The sequence below is a fragment of the Mirounga leonina genome, unplaced genomic scaffold, assembly GCF_011800145.1.
Source record: "Mirounga leonina isolate KUSES-001 unplaced genomic scaffold, KU_Mleo_1.0 Mir_154, whole genome shotgun sequence".
Classification (NCBI taxonomy): domain Eukaryota; kingdom Metazoa; phylum Chordata; class Mammalia; order Carnivora; family Phocidae; genus Mirounga; species Mirounga leonina.
Genome location: NW_023270389.1, coordinates 501,102 through 522,046, shown reverse-complemented (window position 1 = coordinate 522,046; position 20,945 = coordinate 501,102). Strand labels below are relative to the sequence as shown.

The window sequence follows — 20,945 nt, the reverse complement described above, 5'->3', positions numbered from 1 at the left end:
TCTTACCTTTGCTAGTGATCCTCCTGGTATATTAGGATAAGGTCATTGGAGGGTTAACAACTTGGGTTAAGCAGCAAATTAATCGATAATCCAAAATTCCCTCTTTAGGAAACTTTGCTTACTTATTTTTTCACTTTATGAGACACTTAGAAGAAAGTTGCTAAAGAGTGGAACTTCCTTCTAAGCCAGAGCTCAGGCAGAAGGGAGCCTTCACTGGCCACCTTTTCTGATACTAGTCTGTTCAGGAGTTTGACGTGAGTCCAGAAAAGAGGTAGTACTAACTGGCACTGGGCTGGGCAAGGACCTGAGTTCTAAAACATGCTTCCTGTGGAGCACCTGGAAATCCGCTGATGGGAAAGGGAGGAAGTGGGTATCTATGTCATCGTGTCCACATCTGCTGTAAGACGGGTGTTGCCATGTTGGACCCTGGCTCCTCCTTGGCACTCAGCCCTGATCTTAGTCAGCTCTGCCTCTCCTTTCCATTCTTTTGTTCAAACACAGGCCGAGGCCGAGGTGGCCTCCTTGAACCGTAGGATCCAGCTGGTTGAAGAGGAGCTGGACCGCGCCCAGGAGCGCCTGGCCACTGCCCTGCAGAAGCTGGAGGAAGCGGAGAAAGCTGCAGATGAGAGCGAGAGGTGTGTAGATGAGCCTGATGGAGTGCGGTTTTCAGGAGCCCACGGCACTCTGAGGAGGGTTTCCTTACAGTCCTACTCCCCACCCCCCAAGTTTTTATTTAAATTCCACTTAGTTAACATAATGAAATAGTAATTTATCTCTTTGTTTCTGTTCTGCATATTCTTTTCACTTGAAGACAGAGTAAGGGTTACCTGGGTGCTGTGACCTTTTGTAATTGGTGTTACCCTATAAATTGATCTAATGACTCTTAAATAGGGTCACCAGGATGGCCTCCACTGAGTGAATCGTAGACTTAATTTGTGAGGTTAGTCCCCCTAAAGCAGTGGTTCTCAGAGTGAGCTCCCAGCCCAACAACACATGGGAACTTGGTGGAAATTCAGTTTCTCAGCCCTTACGCCTGATCTAGGAGTCAGGAACTCTGGAGGTGGAGCCCAGCAGTGAGTGTGGAATAAGCTCTGCCAGCCTCTGCTACACCATTAGACTCATGGGAGTGAGGGGTGGGGATCATTGGGGAGTTAAAAATACCAGAATGCCTGGAATTCCACCCCAGTTCAGTGAGAGTCCATTGCGAGAGGGCCTTGTGTGTTGATGTTTTTGAAGTTGGTCTGATAATGTGTGTCCACAGTTGAGAACCACAGTCCTTGAACCAAATCAAAACTCATCTTTGGTGAAAATAGCCAATTGGCTCCTTGCCACCATGAGTTAAACTAGAACAAAGGTGTGTGGCGACATGAGATCAGAGAGGAAGGCTTTCAGAATCGAAAATGCTCTATCAGAATATGTTGGCACAGTGCTGCTATGAAAATGAGAAATGTGGCGGTCGATACACTGGTACAGAGTAGTGTCCCAAATTCTAGAAAGTAAAGAAAACATGTTGCAGAACAGGGTAGTGTATGATTCTTTTGGGGTGTGGGGAAGTGGGGGGTGAGGTTTGTTTGGGTTTTATCTATATAAAACCCTTCTGCAAGGGTTATGAAGAGTTTTTCTTTGTTGAGCAGGAGGAGAGGTGGGGAGGCTTACTTTGTGCCCTTAAACTGTATACTTAAATATTAATATTAATAAATATTGATTTTTTATTAAAAATTGTTTTTATTTGTTTTTTTAAAGATTATTTGTTTGTCAGAGAGAGCACAAGCAGGGGGAGCGGCAGGCAGAGGGAGAAGCAGGCTCCTTGTTGAGCAGGGAGCCCGATGCGGGGCTCCATCCCAGGACCCTGGAATCATGACCTGAGCCAAAGGCAGATGCTTAACCAACTGAGCCACCCAGGCGTCCCAAAGTTTATTTTTTTTGAAGAAGTATTAAAACAAATAAACTAAGGTGGGGGGTGGTGTGGGAGTTCTTTTTAGATGGTAGGCAGAGTGGGATGGGCTTCAGAAGGTGCCATTCAGAGTGCCTCGGGGTAGAGCTGGTGACAGACTCCCCAGGATGTCAGTGCCACATTTGTCCTTCTCGTCTTTGGCAGAGGTATGAAGGTTATTGAGAACCGAGCCTTAAAAGATGAAGAAAAGATGGAACTCCAGGAAATCCAACTCAAAGAGGCCAAGCACATTGCAGAAGAGGCAGATCGGAAGTATGAAGAGGTGCGGTGCCTTGTGTTGTCGTCTTCGGTGTCATTGGGTTTCTGAAAAAGAATCATGGTAGAGGGAAATGGCTTCCTGTTTGCTTCCCTGAGCTGTACGGGGTCTTCTCCTGTAGGTGGCTCGGAAGTTGGTGATTATTGAGGGGGACTTGGAACGCACAGAGGAACGAGCTGAGCTGGCAGAGTCGTGAGTATCTTGCTCCCCAAATCTTGCCATATACCATTCTGTCCCTTTTCCTTTGGCTTGCGCATTAATGTGAATAAACTAGCATTCCTTCAACCTTGTTAAACAGGGCCTAGAGAGTGGGCTTTTTTTTAGGTCCTGAGAATGGCTATGGGCTTTTCTAACTCTTTCGACTAGTGACAGGTGACAAATGAGGCTTCCCTTGTTTCTCGTAGGGAGGGTTTGCAAACTGAGGGCAAATAAAGACTAATTAATACATGGTGGACGGTTAACTTGCAGGCCCTACAGGGTCCTCCCACCTGGAGTCTGTTTCTCCTTGAGGCACTGAAGTGGCTGTGCTGACTTGAGATCTCTTTTTTACCACATTGCCAGTCTGGGGAACTGGAGGGCAAGAGCAGATAGGAAGTGCTCCCCTGTTGGCACCTTCTGGGCCTTGGGTAACAAAGGCAGTGCTGATGTGCATATATTTGTGCTTCCTCTGTATTCCCCTCTCCCAGACATGACATCATGACCACGGTGGTGTTTTCCCATTTTTTGGAAAAAAAAAAATTTTCCCCCCGTTTTGCTGCTTGTTTCCTTGCTGTGTCCTTTTTGACCTTTCTCCCTCCCCACAACCTGGCTTGTGCGATCCCTGTGACTGTCACTAACAGCCGTTGCCGGGAGATGGATGAGCAGATCAGACTGATGGACCAGAACCTGAAGTGTCTGAGTGCTGCTGAAGAAAAGGTACTAACCGTTAACCCACAAAGAGGTTACGTGTGTGGTGTGGTTTCGTTCTGTTTTGTTTTTGTTTTTGTTTTGCAGCTGCCTCCCCTCCACTGGTTGATTTGTTGAGTGCTTTCTCATCTCTTCATGGAATGCTCCATTCTTTCCCACTTCCTTGGCATCTTTCATCTCTTTCCTAGTTGCTTCACCACCTCTCCACAGGGTCTCTCCCTCCCGTGGGTGATTTGGGGGACTGTTTGCTTGGGCGTCTATTCCCACCTCCACCCCAGCCAGCAGTTATGACTTGTTCCTGCTAGTGATCTCTCTCAAGTGTTCTATTGGTATCCAAACATTCTAAGTCCTAGCCCAGGAGGGCCCAGCTTCTGACATGTTCTATGGTAGAGGGAGGAGGGTTGACACTTGCTCAGATGACCCGGGAACTTCTCTTTTCCCCAGTATGCCTTCCAGCTCTCTCTACATATAGGTTCAATTCACGTCTGTGTGTCTCTCTCTCCCTTTTTTTTTATTCTCTCCTTCTTCCCCTTTCCTCTCCTGCGGTATTTAAAACATTCACAGTAAGTGTTCTGAGCTGGAGGAGGAGCTGAAGAATGTCACCAACAACCTCAAGTCTCTTGAGGCTCAGGCGGAGAAGGTAGGGGCTGGTTGTGATAGTGACAGGCTTGGGGCCTGGGCCCAGCCCTGCCCTTGATGAAAGACTAGAGAAACCCATTCCTTACATAACCTAGTGAGATGTGTCCTTGTCATCCAGATTCTGGGTTTAATGCTAATTCCTGTGCACTTTGATTTCTTTAGTCAAAAAAAATGCTTCATGGTCTCAGGTGCTTGGGGGTCATGTTCTCCTCAGGCTGATAACGCTGTGTGAAATAGCAGTAATCATTGGTCCCAGGAGGTTTTCTAGCAGACCAATAGGGGCATCAAGTAGTAGATAAGAGACCTAGTAAGCAGTCAAGACAGATGACTTTTCTTTACCATCACGTGGGACTATTTCAGCCATATAGCCTTGGGGTATTGCTACACCTACTCATTAAACAGGAGGAAGGAAAAACACCACCTTGGGTTGATCTGAATGAGGTAAAAGTGTAGGTCCAGTTTAAAAATAAAGGTCTGGAGGATTCTAATCTGAGGGTATCAAGACTAAGGACATTGATTTGTGGATTTTAAGGATCTATTGTCTAGAAATGGGCCTTGCTTTTTTTCTCATGGGCCATTCAGCACATTAAATCAAGAGGATATTCACTGTAAGAGTGAATGTGGTGGCAGGGGGTAGGGTCTGTGTGAGGAATTTCCACTCTGAAACTTCTATTCTACCTCTCTTACAGTACTCTCAAAAGGAAGACAAATATGAGGAAGAGATAAAGATTCTCACGGATAAACTCAAGGAGGTGAGCTGAAGGGGTTCTAAGGAAGGGAGGAGGTGAGCTGAAGGGGGGTTCTAGGGAAGGAATCAAAACATTCAGAGGTGTATGACGCACTCTTTAGACTTAGACAAGCTGGCTTTGGTTCTGAAAGGTCTACGTATTGAAGATGGAAGAGAGAGAGAATCCTTCTTTTTATTGTCTTGTTCATCTCTGATTCTGTCTGGTGTCGCATTTCCCCCAGGCAGAAACCCGTGCTGAGTTTGCTGAGAGATCAGTAGCCAAGCTGGAGAAGACAATTGATGATTTGGAAGGTATGGAGCCTGGGAGAGGAATTGAAGAGATACAGAGGAAGACCTTGCCCATTGACTGTTAACCTCCTTCCCTGTCCACCAAAGGGAGTTGGTAGTGACCTGGCACATGCCTGGTGCCCTGTCCTGTGCCACAGCTAGGTGAAATGGGTCAAAACCTAGAATTGGATTTTTACACATGCAACCTTTTCTTTTAATAAGACTTCACCTAATTCTGGAATTTGCATCCTTTCCCTGGAGGAGACTGGTAATGACGGCATTTACCTCCCAATTTAGTAGTCTTAAGTCTTGGTCTCTGGGTTGAAATGGTAGCCATACTTTCAGGAGGCAATAAGAGCATGTGTTACCCCACGGCTACATTTGGCAATCCTGTTTATCACTGAAACTAGGGGATCTCTTTAAGAGATGCAGCTGTGGAATATCCATGTCTCAGAGCTGACCAATCCCAGGGGCTTTCTCTTTTTAATATTTTATTTATTTATTTGCTGGGGGGTGGGGGAGGACAAGCAAAGAGGAAGGGCAGAGGGAGACGGAGAAGCAGGCTACCTGTTGAGCAGGGAGCCGGATGTGGGACTCGATCCCAGGACCCTGAGATCATGACCTGAGCCGAAGGCAGACACTTAACTGACTGAGCCACCCAGGTGCCTCTAAATACTTCTTGTCTCCATATTTTGGCAACTATGTCTGCTCTAACGAGCGAAAATGTACTTTGAGAACTCTGAGATATGCTTCTTTGGTATGCTCTGGGTAGCAGGATATTCTTTGGGGGGGTTTGGGGAGGCAGCCTATAGAGCAAAGGGGCCAAGAATACTAGTCTTGCTTGGTAGATAGAGAAGAAGTGTCTGAATATTAATGTGTGCTTTCTCCTTTTTCTATTTTTATTGTGTTATCCCTGCTAGGAACTGGGTTAACTGGGTGGGAGTGGTATCCTCTTGAGTGCCTCTGGTAACGAGTTTCTAGTCATGACTGTGCCCAGATTCTCTCTCTCTCTCTTTTTTTTTTTTTTAAGATTTTATTTATTTACTTGACAGAGAGAGACACAGCGAGAGAGGGAGAGGGAACACAAACAGGGGGAGTGGGAGAAGGAGAGGGAGAAGCAGGCTTCCCGCGGAGCGGGGAGCCCGACGCGGGGCTCGATCCCAGGACCTCGGGATCATGACCTGAGCCGAAGGCAGACGCTTAACGACTGAGCCACCCAGGCGCCCCCGTGCCCAGATTCTCAACCCTGACTACAGTTGATTAGAGGTGTCAAGAAGTCCAGTGGTCTGGGGGGACAGTGGATCTGAAAATGGCATGTTGTGGCCACCAGGACAGATGTTCTCCTAACCTGGGGTATTAGACCCACAGTCACACTTTTCCTAATTTCTAATGATTCCCTCTTTTCGTCTGCTTCCGATACCTTTCACTCTGTCCCCTGGTTCCTCCCTGTGTTCCTGTGCCTATCCAGATGAGCTCTATGCCCAGAAACTGAAGTACAAGGCCATTAGCGAGGAGCTGGACCACGCCCTCAATGACATGACCTCTATGTAACTATCTGACAGCAGAGCGGGGCTGGGACCTTGGCTTGTGGGTGGTTGGGGTCATAGGCTGTGCGTAGTGTGCTTTGGTTTTATCCTTTGGAAGCTAGAGTCTTTATGCTGTCTTTAAAATACTGGTGCTGATTACTTACTGGCAAAAGCTGGGGTGGCATTTCATATCGAATCTGCGGTAGCACGCTGATCCACATGTGTTTTTTTCGTACTTTTTGTTCATAGACCCTTATAACACCGTGATTTTTCTATTTGCTTCTCAAATTCAGTCTTCTCAGAGAGGATGCTCCTAAAGGTAAAATCACGTCATCATATAACTAAGGACGTAGGGCCCAGAGAGCCAGTGACTTGGGCTCTCCCATTGCATAACAAAATTCAGACCTCCTGGGTGTATTTAATTTCTGTCCTGATACTAAAGTTCAGAGGAAACACCCATGACTGGAAGTACCAAATTCACCAAAGAATTCAGCTGAGTCCCAGAGCAAGCCAGGCGGTAAAAAGCACCAAAAAGAGTTGTTGGGGACTTCAATCCGTTTGCTGTGGACCCTTGATCCTTGACGCTAATCGGCCTCTTTGTATCTTTCCCACTAACCCTGAGAAGAAGCCAAATGACTCAGACTGCAGTGTCTGGCTGTCTTTTCTCATTCCCACTGCCTTCTCTTCCCTTTTCTCCCAAATTGCTGTGTAGATTGATGCTAGTCCTTACCTAGAGTCTCCTTACTTTTTCATACAGATAACTGTCACCGTTTCTGCTCTGTTCTGGATCTGCCCCCTTTCCTCGGGGAACCCAACGCCCCACTCTCGCTCTGGATTCCACTTGGGTCGGCCTGGCTGGTCTCCAAGGCATTAGGATGTAGTGGGGGGCACAAAGCAACTTATGTATTCTTCCACTCCCCCCCGCCCCCCCAAATTAAAATGCTAAGCTGCCGGAAGCCTCGTGCCCCTCTGCATTTGTGTCATTGACAAAGTTGCTGCTGCCCTAAGGAGGAGCCTTGGGGGTGTGGTGTGGAGAACAGCTGTCGGAGGCCCTCTCCCCTCACTTACATCATCAAAGCCACTTTTGTGTGTGTCTATTTGTTCTTGACATTTAAGCTCAACTGATGGGAGTCTGTCAGAGTGGTGGACTAGCAGAAGTTCTTTAGGGTAGGAGTCTTACATGCTGGCTTCGGGAGTCCGTGAGTCGTTTACTGTCAGGCTCCTCCGTCTGCCCGCCTGGAAGGCTCCCCTCCTCCTCAGTCTCTTCTCTGATAGCGTCCAAGTGCCTCCCGATACATATTCTCTGCCCTTTCTCCAGTGGTTCAAATGTGCATCTTCAGAGCACCCGATGGACTCAAATGTATTACCACCAGACTTAACTAATTAGACCATCCGAAGCCACAGAAAGACAATTTTCTTTCTTTCTTTCTTTTTTTTTTTTTAATTTTATTTATTTATTTGACAGAGAGAGACACAGCGAGAGAGGGAACACAAGCAGGGGGAGGGGGAGAGGGAGAAGCAGGCTTCCCGCGGAGCAGGGAGCCCGATGCGGGGCTCGATCCCAGGACCCTGGGATCGTGACCTGAGCCAAAGGCAGACGCTTAACGACTGAGCCACCCAGGCGCCCCAAGACAAACAGTTTTCAACAGATTTTTATTTTCTTGTCCAAACCCTTCTCACATGTTTGAGACTCACTGCCATTTGCCTGTTGGTGTCTGCTAGTGGAATATAAGGCAGGTGATAAACGATTATTACTGGAAAAACTAGAACAACCAATCATGCATGTTTCAAATAACATGCACAAGGTGGTAATAGTTTATTACATACATAAAAACGGTAAATTTCTGCTAGTAAAATTGTTCCTGGTTTATATTGTGGGATTACATAACAACATTTTACAAACTCCTATTCCAATTCCCACAGCTGGGATGGTTCCAGTGTGAATAGCGTGGCTCTCACTTGTACTTACCTAAGCACCTAAGTGGTGCTCAACACACTTAGTACTTCAGTTTCTCAGCAGATGATATATTTCAGACTTGTTTTTCTTTTAAACAGAGCCAGGTAGAAAGGTTTTCCCTAATCTAAAACTTGAGGTCTTGTTGAATTCAGGTTTCTTTTTGTTTACACCATTTCCACCTGCTACACAGCCTTTGATTTAAGGTACAGATTGATTTATTCAGCTGACACTTAACTGTTATCTTTAGAAGGCACAAAGTTACTAAGTAAGGTGGGGACAGAAATAATCAAAGATGGAGGCACCATCCCTATCTTTAGGTTACCCAGAAAATAGTAGGCGAGCATATATATAAAGCTAAAGATGATCTGTGATCAGTGCCACAGATAATAAACTTGTGGAAGTTCAGAAGGGGAAAGAGGTTGATTCCAGTAGGAATGATTAGGAAAGACTCACAGAAGGAGGCACATAATAGGTACTTAATAAACATATTAAAACTTGCCTCTTCATTTTTATTGGGTTCTAAAAGATTGGTTTTCTGACAAACAGATTTTGGTTGAAGGATAGTGGGTATTGAGCATTTCGGTTAAAGAGAAGTGAAAAAGTAGAAGCATAGTTAGAGAAGGGAAGGATATAATAGCTGTAAAGATAGATTTAGACAGAGTAGGGGCAGATGTGTGCTGAAATCAGGTGTGGAGTTTTATTTTGTAGGATGGGGATGCCACTGGAGATTTTGAACAAGGATATATTCTGGTATGAGTAGCAAAAAAGGAGTTGATTTGGTGGCTAAGTTAATATATTGCAAGGGGAGCAGATTATCAAAGTGATCCATTTAGATGACGATTCCCAAATTTTAGTCACTTGTATACTACTTGATGGCTTTTGTCATCTTCACATGCTCCTATTGTTTCCTTCACATTTACTCTTGTTTTCAAATTTGTCTTGCTATACATAATTCTAATTTAAAATAAGTTTGATGCGTGCCAGTGATTTTTCCTAATGCACATTAAAACAATATAGCAAGTAAGTTTTTTAACGTTCACAAGCGTATCCTGTCCGAGATCTCTCTGCGTGGCACTGGCAGTGAATTCGCCACACTTTGAGGAAAACTGGGTTAGGTTATTGCAGTTTTCCCAGAGGTGATCATCTGCAGAGAGACGGCACTGAAGACACACTATGGAGTGTGTGCGGAGGAAAGTCGGGAGTGGCCGGTTTGGAGTTTAGGAAAATGGTAGCTTTAAAGGTGTAGGGAGGTCACGTAGTCCTGGTCTGAAGAGGCAGGAGAGGGTAGAAGAGAAGAGGAGTCTGAAATACTGGCAGGTATCCAGGTGAAAACAAAATTGTGGGGATTGAGGGGATAGGCTGATTGATGTAAGAAAAATTTGGAACTGCATATGGGTGGCAGGCCATTTAGGCCATGAAAGTACATTTAGAACCCGAAAGACAGTTGCAGATGTAAAAGGAATGAAGCAAAAAGGAAAATCTGTGCAGAGGAGGAATCCAAATGGAACTGGTTGGAGGGATGGAAGGAGAATGAGTACCTTTGCTAAATTAAAAAGTTGACGGCTGGATGCTTTCCAGAGGTTCTCAACTTCAGTAAGTTGAGAAGAAAGATAGCTCAGGATGGGACATTGCATTGTCATTGATACTTTATTAATTCGAGGGTGTGTTTTGAGCATTAAGATCAAGGAGAGAAGCCGTATATTTCAAGGAGCCAGAAGAGTGAACTAGTGGAAGGAAAATCAAGGCAAGACAAAGAGCCTAGAGCTGTGCTGTCCAGCAGAATTTGTGTGATGCCACATACAGAGCCTGTTGAGCGCTCAGAACATGGCTTATGTGCCTGAGGAGCTAAGATTCTGCTGATAGTGGTGCCTTTGACTTTAACAGCTACGTGTGGTTAGCGACTGCTTGCTGTGTTGGATGGTACAGTTGTAGATATTTTGGTATTTGGGCAGAAAGGGTTGATGGGTACAGAGAAAGGCTCCTAGAGACGAAAGAGGTATGTGAGGATGCAGAGAAATTGGGGAAAAGGGAGGCACTATACTTCTGGTAGGCCCTGTCTTTCCCCACGGGAATGACTGCTGTGAGCAAGGACGGAGACCAACAAGCAGGGTAGCGGAGTGAAATTTTAAATGCTGTGTCGTGCTAAATTCATTCTTCCACTTCTTGCGGAAGCCACCCTATGCTACTTGAACCTGGACTAGCTATGGGAACGGGGTCAAGCATCATTGGTAGTCCCAGAGCAAAGTATTTTGACCTCTTTTCCCTCTTAATTTCTTTTTTTTTAAATAATATTTATTTATTTGAGAGAGAGAGAGCACGAGAGGGGGAGGGCCAGAGGGAGAAGCAGACTCCCCGCCAAGCAGGGAGCCCGATGCGGGACTCGATCCCGGGACTCCAGGACCGTGACCTGAGCTGAAGGCAGTGGCTTAACCAGTTGAGCCACCCAGGTGCCCTCTTAATTTCTGAGAATGAACCACAGGCTGATGTGTTAAGAGTCCTTTCTAGCCCTCCTTGTTACTGTTTTTGGGATGAGGCGCAACATGGGACTGGATCCCAAGTCACCTGCTGTGCAGAACTGCCCTGTAGTGTTGGGTAGCCTTATCTTAGCTCCACCCAGTCTCTTCCTTTCTCATGCTATTGGTTGGATACCCCCCAGCCTTAATATTAGGGGGAAGTTAAAAAAAAAAAAGGCAAAACCTGTTCCTTCTCATGTCTGGAATTGTGATGCTTTAGAGTGTGCACAGTTCCTTTACTCTTAAGCCTTTCCACTCCCTTTTCCTGTTAGGGAATGAAATGGACCTGATTCAGACCAGTGAAGCCTAAGGATGTCTAGCATCCATGGGATCATTCCCTAATTAATTGGACATGCCCAAAAGGAACATCAGACCAAATGGATTCTCTGGCTTGCCTTTTTTTGTTTTATTTTGCTGTTACCAGGAAACCAAGAACTTAATGAGCTGGTATCTGATCCTGAATTTCTAGTTACTAGAGATAGCAAGGTTAGAAACCTTACGTATGAAGTTCAAGGTGAGAGAATAACCACATTTATCTTTTGACCTTCTGTCATTCTTAGGGAACTGTGTGTCCTAGGATTTAATCAGGCAAGAAAATGCTTCCATTTCTATCTCTTTATTTCCCTAACTGGAACCAGACCCTCACTGACCAAGCTGTTTTGAGGGACTAGATTCTGACAACGCCCTTCTTGCCCAGGACAGGAGTGGGAGTCCCACTAACTAATTTGGATGCTACAGAAGAGTCAGGTGGCACTTAGAATCTGTATATAACACCACAGAAAGCCCAAGAAATGAGAGTTCACAAATTTGGACCCCTGCGTTTGTCAGGGATGCCCCAATGAATATGACAGGTCCAATCCCAGGCCTCGTGGAGCTTGAAGACTAGTGTAGGGTTTCTCAATGGTGGACTTTGGTCATTTAAACCAGGAAAATTATGGGATGTACAGAACAGTCCTACTTATTGCTGTCCCCTAACCAATAAATATGTGTAGGGTCCTCTAGTTATTGGGACAATTAAAACCTGCCCCACACATCTCCAAATTTCCTTCCAAGGGGAGAGAACAGGCAATAATACCACATGTATTGAGAACCACTGGTTTAATGGGAAGTGAAATTTTAAAAGTTCGCTCTAATTCTGCCCTATAATACAACTATTATTTTGGTTATTCCCTCCCAGGATCATTTTGTATACTTACGTTTTCTGTTCTGATAGTGTACATAAAGTGGCAAGTATTCTTAGGTCCATATTGGTCACCAGCTTCCAGGTAGAGCTGGAGAAAACCTCTGCCCAGAGGGCAAGGTGCCTGAGCAATGCACCTTGACTGTGGGCACAATCAGCCCACAAATGCACTTGATTTTTAAGACAGAAGAGTATATCTTTATATTGAGGTCCTGAGACCATTTTGAAACAGACTGTAAAACGTAGGAAGAAACTTGGTTGTGAACTTGAGAGTCGGAGACCAGGAAGGTCCGTCCCCAAATTCCTATTACGCCTGTGCTGGTCAGATGGGTTTGGTTTCTCTGTACCCCCTCTTTAAGGTGCACTTCAAGTGGAAAATAAAGTCAGTGATTTAAGTACTTAACTACTCTTAACCAGGAATGCTTTTGGTTATGGGAAACAGCTTAACCATAGCTTAAATAAATAGGAGACTTAACTTTTCTCCTGTAATAACAAGTCCAGATTAGAGCAACTGTGGCCTGGTGTGGCTGGGTTTCTGTGAATTCTCTTGGCCCTCTCTTGAGGTTGAAATCTGTAACTTTCACCCTCACATCCATGTTAAGGCAAGAAAGAAAGCTAGTTTTCCCAGAAGCCTTCCAGCAGACTACCCCCTGTATCTCATTGGCTAGAACTGTATCCCATAATCACCCCTAACTGCAAGGGAGTCTGGAAAAACAACAGGATAATCGTGATTCACCTTCCTTGGGGCTGGACATGCTGCCGCCCTAACAGGATTTTTGAAAAGGGGGTGGGGGTTTGATGGATAGGCCCCTAAGATCGGTTAACCATTGAGCACCTACAACAAGGAGCATTAGAAAGTAGGATTGAATGGGTATAGGGATATTGATCCCAATTTATCCTTCATAATGCTGTACTGAGTGCTTTTTTTTTTTTTTAAGATTTTTTTTTATTTGTCAGAGAGAGAGGAAGAGCGCACAAGTAGAGGGAGGAGCAGGCTCAATCCCAGGACCCAGGGACTTGATCCCAGGACTCAGGGATCATGACCTGAGCTGAAAGCAGATGCTTAACTGACTGAGCCCCCCAGGCGCCCCTACATTGAATGGTTTTACAGAAAATGTTCCAGCTTTTCCCTTCAGTTTCTGTCAAACCCTGATTACAAGCCAACTGTGTTCCCTCCTTTGCCCTGTTGCACTTGTCTGTTTCTCAACCCAGGGAATAAATACCTTTGTAAAGGAGATAGAGATACTTTTTTCTTTCTTAAAATGTTGTCCTTCCAACTTGTCAGTCAAGATATTTTATTTTGTTCCTCTGTTGGTCTTTCTACCACCTGACTGACTCTTTCTGCCCTCTGTCTGAGTCCTCCTTGTATCCACCCTGCCTTTCAGATGCATGTTACATATATCAGCTAGTCAAAAGTCTCAAGAGTTTACTTTTGGTACTCTACTAACCTCCCCTTTTTCTCTTTCTCCTCTGTTTCCTCTCCTCTTCTTTCCTCTTCCTGGTGCTGCTGCAGAGTGTGTCTACAGCCAACTTGAGCGAAACCGCGTGCTCTCTAGCCAGCTGAAGCTAATGCTGCATGATCTCTGTGACTGACGGGCAGGGCTCACTGGTGCCCATTAAGCCGAGCATACTGCTCACACCACTGACCTGGACCCCAGCAAAAGGCTGATTGTTTTTTTTTTTTAAGTCATTTTGCCCTAAGCAAAAAAAAAAAAAAAAAATTTTTTTTAAGATTTTATTTATTTATTTGAGAGAGAGTGAGCATGAGCAGGGAGGAGAGGGAGAAGCAGACTCCCTGCTGAGCAGAGAGCCCAATGCAGGACTCGATCCCAGGACCCTGAGATCGTGACCTGCGCGGAAGGCAGATGCTTAACCGACTGAGCCACCCAAGCGCCCCACAAGTTGCTTTTTAATTGGGGCAGTGAGAATATTGTTGACTTCCTAATCGTACTGGAGAGTGAGGACAGTTGACACTGCATTTCTGTCCCTTTCAAGAGATAACGGGTGATGAAGGGAGGGGCCTGAGAGATCATAGTGAGGAACCTGGAGAGTTTTCTGGTGTCCACCCTTACTTGCTGCTCTTTAACCTGTGCATTGACTGAAGGCTGTGTTCCGCCTGCGTGGATGTTTTCTAACAATAAAAGGACCAATTGGATAAGATGTCGTGACTGCTTCATCTGCAGGCCCAGAGATGGGCCCTTCTGACTGGGTGGAAAAAAGGGAAGGGAAAGAAGGGGGTATGGGGTATTAACAGTTCCATGTTGAGTATTTGCCCCTTGCCACCAGAGTAGTCTGAGTGGTTTGCTTGCTGAGCAGATTAGATTTTCCTTGGTGTTCAAGCCACTGGTTTCCTTCTTGACATTTTTCTTCTTGCTTCTTTTTCCATGTGTAATTGTAAGTAACTCTCACAGGCTAGTTTTGGAGAATAGCTCTACAAAAATCGCAGTTGAGGTTTTGCTTATATGTTTGGTTTATTCTTGGCTTTGTGTTCTTTAGTGATTCTGTGATAGGCTATGGGGGTCTTTCATGTATCCCACCAGTTGTTCCTTTCCGTGTTGGAGGAAGCCTATATAACACATGAGGTTCCTCTTGTACCCTTCTCAGGCTGAGACTCTGTTTTTACTGGTAGGAACATGCCCATCCTTGTTCTCAGTGGTCACACCCCAGTGAGCCTTGTCAAGTAGGTACTGTCCTTTGGGCAAAGCCCAGAAGAAAGGATGGCTGATGCTTAAGGCTTCCTCCTTCAGTGACTGAAAACTGAAAGCCTTGGTTGGATGTGGGTGAATGAGGAAATGAGTGATAAGGTCTCCAGCCTCCTCCCCCAGAAGTACAGCAACACCTGCAACTCCAGCTGGAAAGCCAGAGGCCCTGCAGAAGCAAATGGTGCAGTGGCTCACGCCTGTGTCTGAGAAGGCAGCCGCTTTGTTAGTCCGCAGCTTGCCTGCAGCGGGAGTGATTCTCAGAGTGGGTAGACCTTGACATTTACTTCTAGTTCTGTAACATCTCTCCTTTACCCCCATTAGATAAGCTGAAATGCACCAAAGAGGAGCACCTCTGTACACAAAGGATGCTGGACCAGACTCTGCTTGACCTGAATGAGATGTAGAGCACCCCAGTCCCGCCCTGCCGCTGCTCCTCCCTCTGATCCCGACTCCGCTGAGGCCAGCCTGCCCGAAGCTGGCCTTGAAACCGAGGGCTGATCTTTAACTGGAAGGCTGCTTTCTCCTTTTGCCGCCTCTCCCACCCCAACCCCTGTGTCTTTTTCGCCGAACTGTCTCTGCCTCTCCCTAGAGATTCCAGTTGGGCTTGAGGCTGAGCACCTTTGGGAACAATGTTTAAGGGAATGTGAGCACAATGCAAAGTGTCTTTAAAAGCATGTTGTGATGTACACATTTTGTAATTACCTTTTTTTGTTGTTGTTGATGTAGCAACCATTTGTAAAACATTCCAAATAATTCCACAGTTCTGAAGCAGCAGTCTGTTCCCTTCCTCACATTTGGAAAGTAACTTTTCAGTTTAGTGCATACTGCCCTCTCCACAGAGGAGGCAGGGGCCTGCCTTACTGAGAGCCAGAGCCCGGAAAGAGACCCACTCTGGGAAGCTTCATTGCTTTGTCCAAAGTACCAGCCAGATTAGAAAGGTGATTCCAGGAGGAGTGGCCAAAAAAGTGTGGCTCAGGGTTTCAGCTTTAAGGTATCTTCGAGCAACTTTATTTTTTAATTTTTTTTTTTTTTCCATCAGAAGTGACCAAACAAATTAAGATGGTGAGACCTCTGTCTGAGACCAAATCCTTATCCTGTCTTTACCCTAACTGCCCACGGAATGGATCATGTTCCCTTTATGTTGAGGTGACAGCTTATTTTCTCTCCTGCCTCCTTGAAGGAAAAAAAGAAAATTATGTGTTTGCCACTGATTTAGCCGTATGAAACAAACTCATCTCATCACCCTTTGCTGGGTCCAAAGCTGCTGTGTCTGAAGTGCCATCTTGTGCTTTGTATCAGTTAGTGCTGGAGAAATCTTGAATAGATTATGTACAAAACTGTTTTTAAATTTTATATTATTTTGAAACTTTGCTTCTTTAGGGTTGGGGCACATTGGCCACCCTGTCTGGCTAAGAACTCTCTACAGTCTGTGGGCTGACAGTGTGCTGATCTTTTAAAGTTTCTTTCCCTCCCCAATTCCCCTTTTTGGTGAGGTTTCTGTGAGGCCTGTTAGGTGTGCATCCTGCAGCTTATTGGCTTAAAATGCACTCTCCTTTGGTGTGCTCTCTGGGGGCCGATGGGGAGAAAGAAACCCATAGTGCAAACTGTTTTGATACTGAAAATTGACAAGTGTCTTTTTGAAATAAAGAACCAGTCCCTCTAATCCTTAGACCTACTTGACTTTTATTTACTAATCCCGTTGTGCTTTCTCCACAGGAACTATGCAGTTTGAGTGAAAAATCAGATCTTTGTGGGTGGTAGCAACAGGATTTAGTGGGGCTCGCACGCTGTGGAGCAGACCCAAACTGGGCTCGAAAGTCAGCTCAGAGATTCGTCCTCGTGTGTCCTGATGTAAATAATGTGGTTTCCCCATCTGTAAAATAAAGGTACTGTGTGTTCCAGGGTGAGTGTGGGCCGTAGAGAGAATAGTACGTGCCAGGCCTCTTACAGTTCATTTGGCACCGGCACGTTCCGGGCGAGCTGTACCTTTTCCCTTTCCGCGGTGTTCGTTTCACAAGCCATGGCCTCGGGGCTCCTTAGAGGACTTCGGCGGCCTCTGACGCTGGTCCCGCGACGGCCTCTGAGCTGGCACTTGGTGCCCCGCTGCCGTTTGGAGGAAACGCGTGAACCCGCAGCTCCGAGCGCCTGGCGACGGCGGCTGCCGCCGGGAGGCGCGCCGAGCATCGCCGCGCTCTGGCCTGGGGGCTGGACACGCGCGTGCCTTCCTCGGCCAAGCCCAGCTCGTTATACGGGAAGTTCTTACTCACACTACATTTTCGTTTACACTGGGACTGGGGACTTTTCCCACTTACAGGCACGGACCAGTGCTGCTTGAAATTACGGCACGACCCATTTTTGGCTAGGAACCGAACACAGGGTAGGCAGCAGAGGAAATGAAACCGGGAGAGGTTAGCACTGCCCAGATGTTCCGCTGCTTTACCGTGAAAAAGATCTGCCGCCGGAGAAGTTCCCGGGAAGTTGCCCTCCGAGCGGCGGGCCCGCCTCGCCTCGCCGCGCCGCGCCGCGCGCCCGGCCCGCCTCGCCTCGCCGCGCGCCGCCGCGACAAGCGCTCCCTGCAGGAACTCCCACAATTCCCAGCCGGGGGAGGCCCCGCCTCCCGCGACGTCGCGCCCGCGGATTGGCCGGCGTTGGGGCCGGGCCGCGACCGTAGAAGAGCGGGAACTGGAGAGCGGGTGGTCGCCATGACGGGCTTTGGGGCCCCGCGTCTCCGGCGCGGCCGGCCGTTTGTGGGCCGGCCTGCCCCCGGCGTCGCGCTGCTGCTTCAGTGTTTGCTTGGGGCCCTGGCCAACAAGCTCAACGTGCCGCAGGTGTTGCTCCCCTTCGGCCGGGAGCCAGGCCGCGTGCCCTTCCTGCTGGAGGCGCAGCGGGGCTGCTACACCTGGTGAGGGGTGGGGCCCCGAGACTTCGCGCCCCCTCGGCCCTGCAGGGCGGACGGGCTTCCCTCGACGAGGATGCCGCCGCAGCGCCTTTCCTGTGGGGCAGCCCCGGGGCGGGAGGCGGCCCCGCACGGCCTGAGGAGGCGTCGGGGGCGGGGCTTGGGGTTGGCCGCGGGGGCCCTCACCGACGGATGGGCCGGGGCTTTCCTCCCGAGGGGCTCGGGACGCCGCTCACGGCCTTGTGGGTGAGTCCCTGCACCCCACTTCGCCGAGGAGCGAGGTGAGGCCCGAGACCGGGAAGTGGGGAGACTCGCCTCGGGGGGAGAGGAGGCCTGCCCGGGGGAGCGCTTTGCCGCCGGCGTGAGGGCGTGTTGGGGAGCCTCCTCCACGCCGAGGGGAAGTGGGCGCCGCCGCACCACGGGGCTGGATTGCCCTCTCCTGACTCCCGAGAGAGGCCGTGAGGCCGTGCGGGGAGAGAAGTTCAGCCGCCGCTGTGAGGCAGGGGAAGGGGGTCGCGCCTGGAACATGGCCCCGTGTGCGCGATGCACGGAAGATTCTACTGACTTATTTGGGGGAGAGAGCACAAGCCGGGGAGCGGCAGAGGGAGAAGCAGACTCCGCTCAGCAGGAGCCCATCCCTGGGCTGGATCCCGAGGCGCTGGGGTCATGACCTGAGCCGAGGCAGACGCATAACCGCCTGAGGGATCCAGGCGCCCCAAAACATGTTCTTAAATTGTATTTTGAGTTGCACTCACACCTCATAGTTTAGGCAGTTTTTCTGTCTTGGCAGCCCAGTTTTAAGATTGGACAAAACTCATTCCTCACAGTATGAGAAATGTGTGTCTCTCATTATTGGAAACAAAACATCAGTCCGTTGTTCTGTTTTGTTTTTTTTTTTAAGATTTTATTTATTTATTGGAGGGAGGGAGAGCACGTGTGCATGCACAGAGGGAGAGGGAGAGGCAGAGTCCCCGCTGAGTAGGGAGCTGGATTTGGGGCTTGATCCCAGGACCCTGAGATCATAACTTGAGCTGAAGGCAGAGGCTTAACCCAGTCACCCCGGCACCCCCATCAATCCTGTTTTTACGTACTGAGGGAAGAATGGAACAACCTTATTTTTTAAAGATTTTATTTATTTGAGAGAGCAAGAGCAGGGGGCAGAGGGAGAAGTAAGGCTCCTCGCAGAGCAGAGAGCCCTATGTGGGGCTCGATCCCAGGACCTTGGGATCATGACGTGAGCCAAAAGCAGACGCTTAACTGAGCCACCCAGGCGCCCCTGCAATCTTATTTTAAATATCAAGGGAGGAATATAATACATGTGTAACATTGCACAAGGGATCACTGGGAAAAGGTTCTGATCAGTCTCACTGAAATCCTGTGTCTCTAAGCATGGTTTAAATGACACTTTAAAGAGTGTAGTTTATGGGCGCCTGGGTGGCTCAGTTGGTTAAGCGACTGCCTTCGGCTCAGGTCATGATCCTGGAGTCCCGGGATCGAGTCCCGCATCGGGCTCCCTGCTCGGCGGGGAGCCTGCTTCTGCCTCTGACCCTCCCCCCTCTCATGTGCTCTCTCTCTCTCATTCTCTCTGTCTCAAATAAGTAAAATCTTTAAAAAAAAAAAATAATAATAAATAGTGTCATTTAAATACACCAGGTAATGTGTAACATGGAAAAACTATAAGAATCTGTGTTCTCCTGAAAGTTAATTTTAGCCCACAGTCTTATTTCAAACTCTTAAGTATTTTATTTTGACAGGCATTCCACCCATCATGATGCAGTAACTGTTGAGCCTTTATATGAAAATGGCACCTTATGTTCTCAAAAAGCTATGCTCATTGCTGAATCTACCCAACCGATACGCCTCAGCAGTATTATTCTTGCTCGAGAGATAGGTATGTTGAGAGAAAACACACTGTGAAATCGTTCATCTAGAGTAGAATAATCTGATATCTTTATACATGGTTAATACAAATGGTGTTGGCTTCAAATGATAAGTAGAAAAAAAGCAATCTGCAGAATAACCCTAATTGTGGCGTCCTATTCTGTGACTTTTTTTTTTAAGATTTTATTTATTTATTTATTTGACAGGGAGAGACACAGTGAAAGAGGGAACACAAGCGGGGGAGCGGGAGAGGGAGAAGCAGGCCTCCCGTGGAGCAGGGAGCCCGAGGCGGGGCTCGATCCCAGGACTCTGGGATCGTGACCTGAGCCGAAGGCAGACGCTTAACCACTGAACCACCCAGGCACCCCCAACTTCTTTAATATATCTAGTACCTGGTGTGGTGCCTGAGACAGAGTAGAAACCCTAGTTTTTTCGAATCCTTGAAGAAAAGAAGGAATTATTTATTGGAACTAGCTTAGGTGTTAAGGTCTGAGGTGGGTCTTGAGTAAGGCAAAAGGAACTAAAAACGCTAGTACTTAGAGTGTGGTCTGTGAACCTGTGTCATCAGCAGCATCAGTATCACTTGGAGTCCTAGAAATGTAAATCCTTGGAGTGCCTGGCCGTCTCAGTTGGTGGAGCATGCGACTCTTTATCTCTAGGTTGGAAGTTCAAGCCCCACCCTGGGTGTAGAGATTATTTAAATATAAAACCTTGAAGGGAAAAGAGTGTACTTGGTGACCTTCCCGGGTCGTTGGCCGTGCGGGTTGGGGCAGCCTGAGTTAGGGGTCCTGTGCTGAGATGATTCAAAGCCTTGTTAAAAAATGTTTGGGTCCCCATGAGGCCCTGCTCTACCCAACTTTACCAGATTTGGGTAGGAATGGAGTTCATGGGCTTCATCGTTCATAAAATCAGGATTGCTGATAAAAGAAGTAAAGCTTTGAAAATTTCAAGTCCTGCACCTGCTCATAGTCATCATTGACCAGCTTTACTTAGAGTACAGATGGAATGTCATTTTGACTGTAAATCTCAGCAACCTCTGTTAGGTGGGAACATGGAGCATTGCTGTACACTTGTAGATGTGTTGTTTCCTGTGTGGTGTGAATAAATGTAACTGTGAGATGCCAAAAAGAAAGAAAAATGTAAATTCTCAGACCCCATCTCAGTTCTGCTGAATTAGAATCTCAGGAATGGGTCCAGGGAATTAAGCTCTCCAGTGATTCTCATGCATTACTAAAGTCTGGAAGCACTGCACCAGTCTTTTTTAGATTAGAGCAGCTGGAGAAATCCTATTTGTATCCAAAATCAAAGCAAGGCTTTTTGTATCCCAGAGTTTCTGGCACTTCATTGCTACATTGATAGGCCAGAAATACCTGTATAGTTTTATAAATATTTTGATAAATGATACATCTATACTATGTTATTAAAGAGAAGTTAAAGTTGTTTGGTATACCATATTTCATATGATTGAAGATGCCATCTAGTATAAAGCTGTTTTTTTTAATGTACCACTAAGATAAACA

At 47.1% G+C, this 20,945-nt stretch overlaps 2 protein-coding genes across 11 annotated transcripts in view; both read left to right on the top strand.

The window, feature by feature from the left end:
* Positions 1 to 16,311, top strand: part of TPM3 (tropomyosin 3) — a 29,154-nt gene extending 12,843 nt beyond the window's left edge. For 2 of the 10 annotated variants that reach the window (XM_035009652.1, XM_035009657.1), the window contains 8 exons: positions 502 to 635; positions 2,099 to 2,216; positions 2,332 to 2,402; positions 3,050 to 3,125; positions 4,445 to 4,507; positions 4,725 to 4,794; positions 6,239 to 6,317; positions 7,054 to 7,252. In XM_035009652.1, coding sequence (XP_034865543.1) covers positions 502 to 635; positions 2,099 to 2,216; positions 2,332 to 2,402; positions 3,050 to 3,125; positions 4,445 to 4,507; positions 4,725 to 4,794; positions 6,239 to 6,317; positions 7,054 to 7,057 — 615 coding nt within the window. In that variant the 3' untranslated portion in view covers positions 7,058 to 7,252. Of the gene's footprint in view, positions 1 to 501; positions 636 to 2,098; positions 2,217 to 2,331; positions 2,403 to 3,049; positions 3,126 to 3,680; positions 3,757 to 4,444; positions 4,508 to 4,724; positions 4,795 to 6,238; positions 6,322 to 7,053; positions 7,253 to 14,969 lie in introns of those variants that run through there. The other 8 variants (XM_035009650.1, XM_035009654.1, XM_035009653.1 and 5 more) reach the window with 5 other exon arrangements.
* Positions 16,312 to 17,185: 874 nt separating this feature from the next.
* Positions 17,186 to 20,945, top strand: part of NUP210L (nucleoporin 210 like) — an 84,426-nt gene continuing 80,666 nt past the window's right edge. Inside the window, exons 1-2 of the mRNA XM_035009649.1 lie at positions 17,186 to 17,550; positions 19,299 to 19,435. Of these exons, the coding sequence (XP_034865540.1) occupies positions 17,351 to 17,550; positions 19,299 to 19,435 (337 nt within the window). The 5' untranslated portion in view covers positions 17,186 to 17,350. The remainder of the gene's footprint in view (positions 17,551 to 19,298; positions 19,436 to 20,945) is intronic.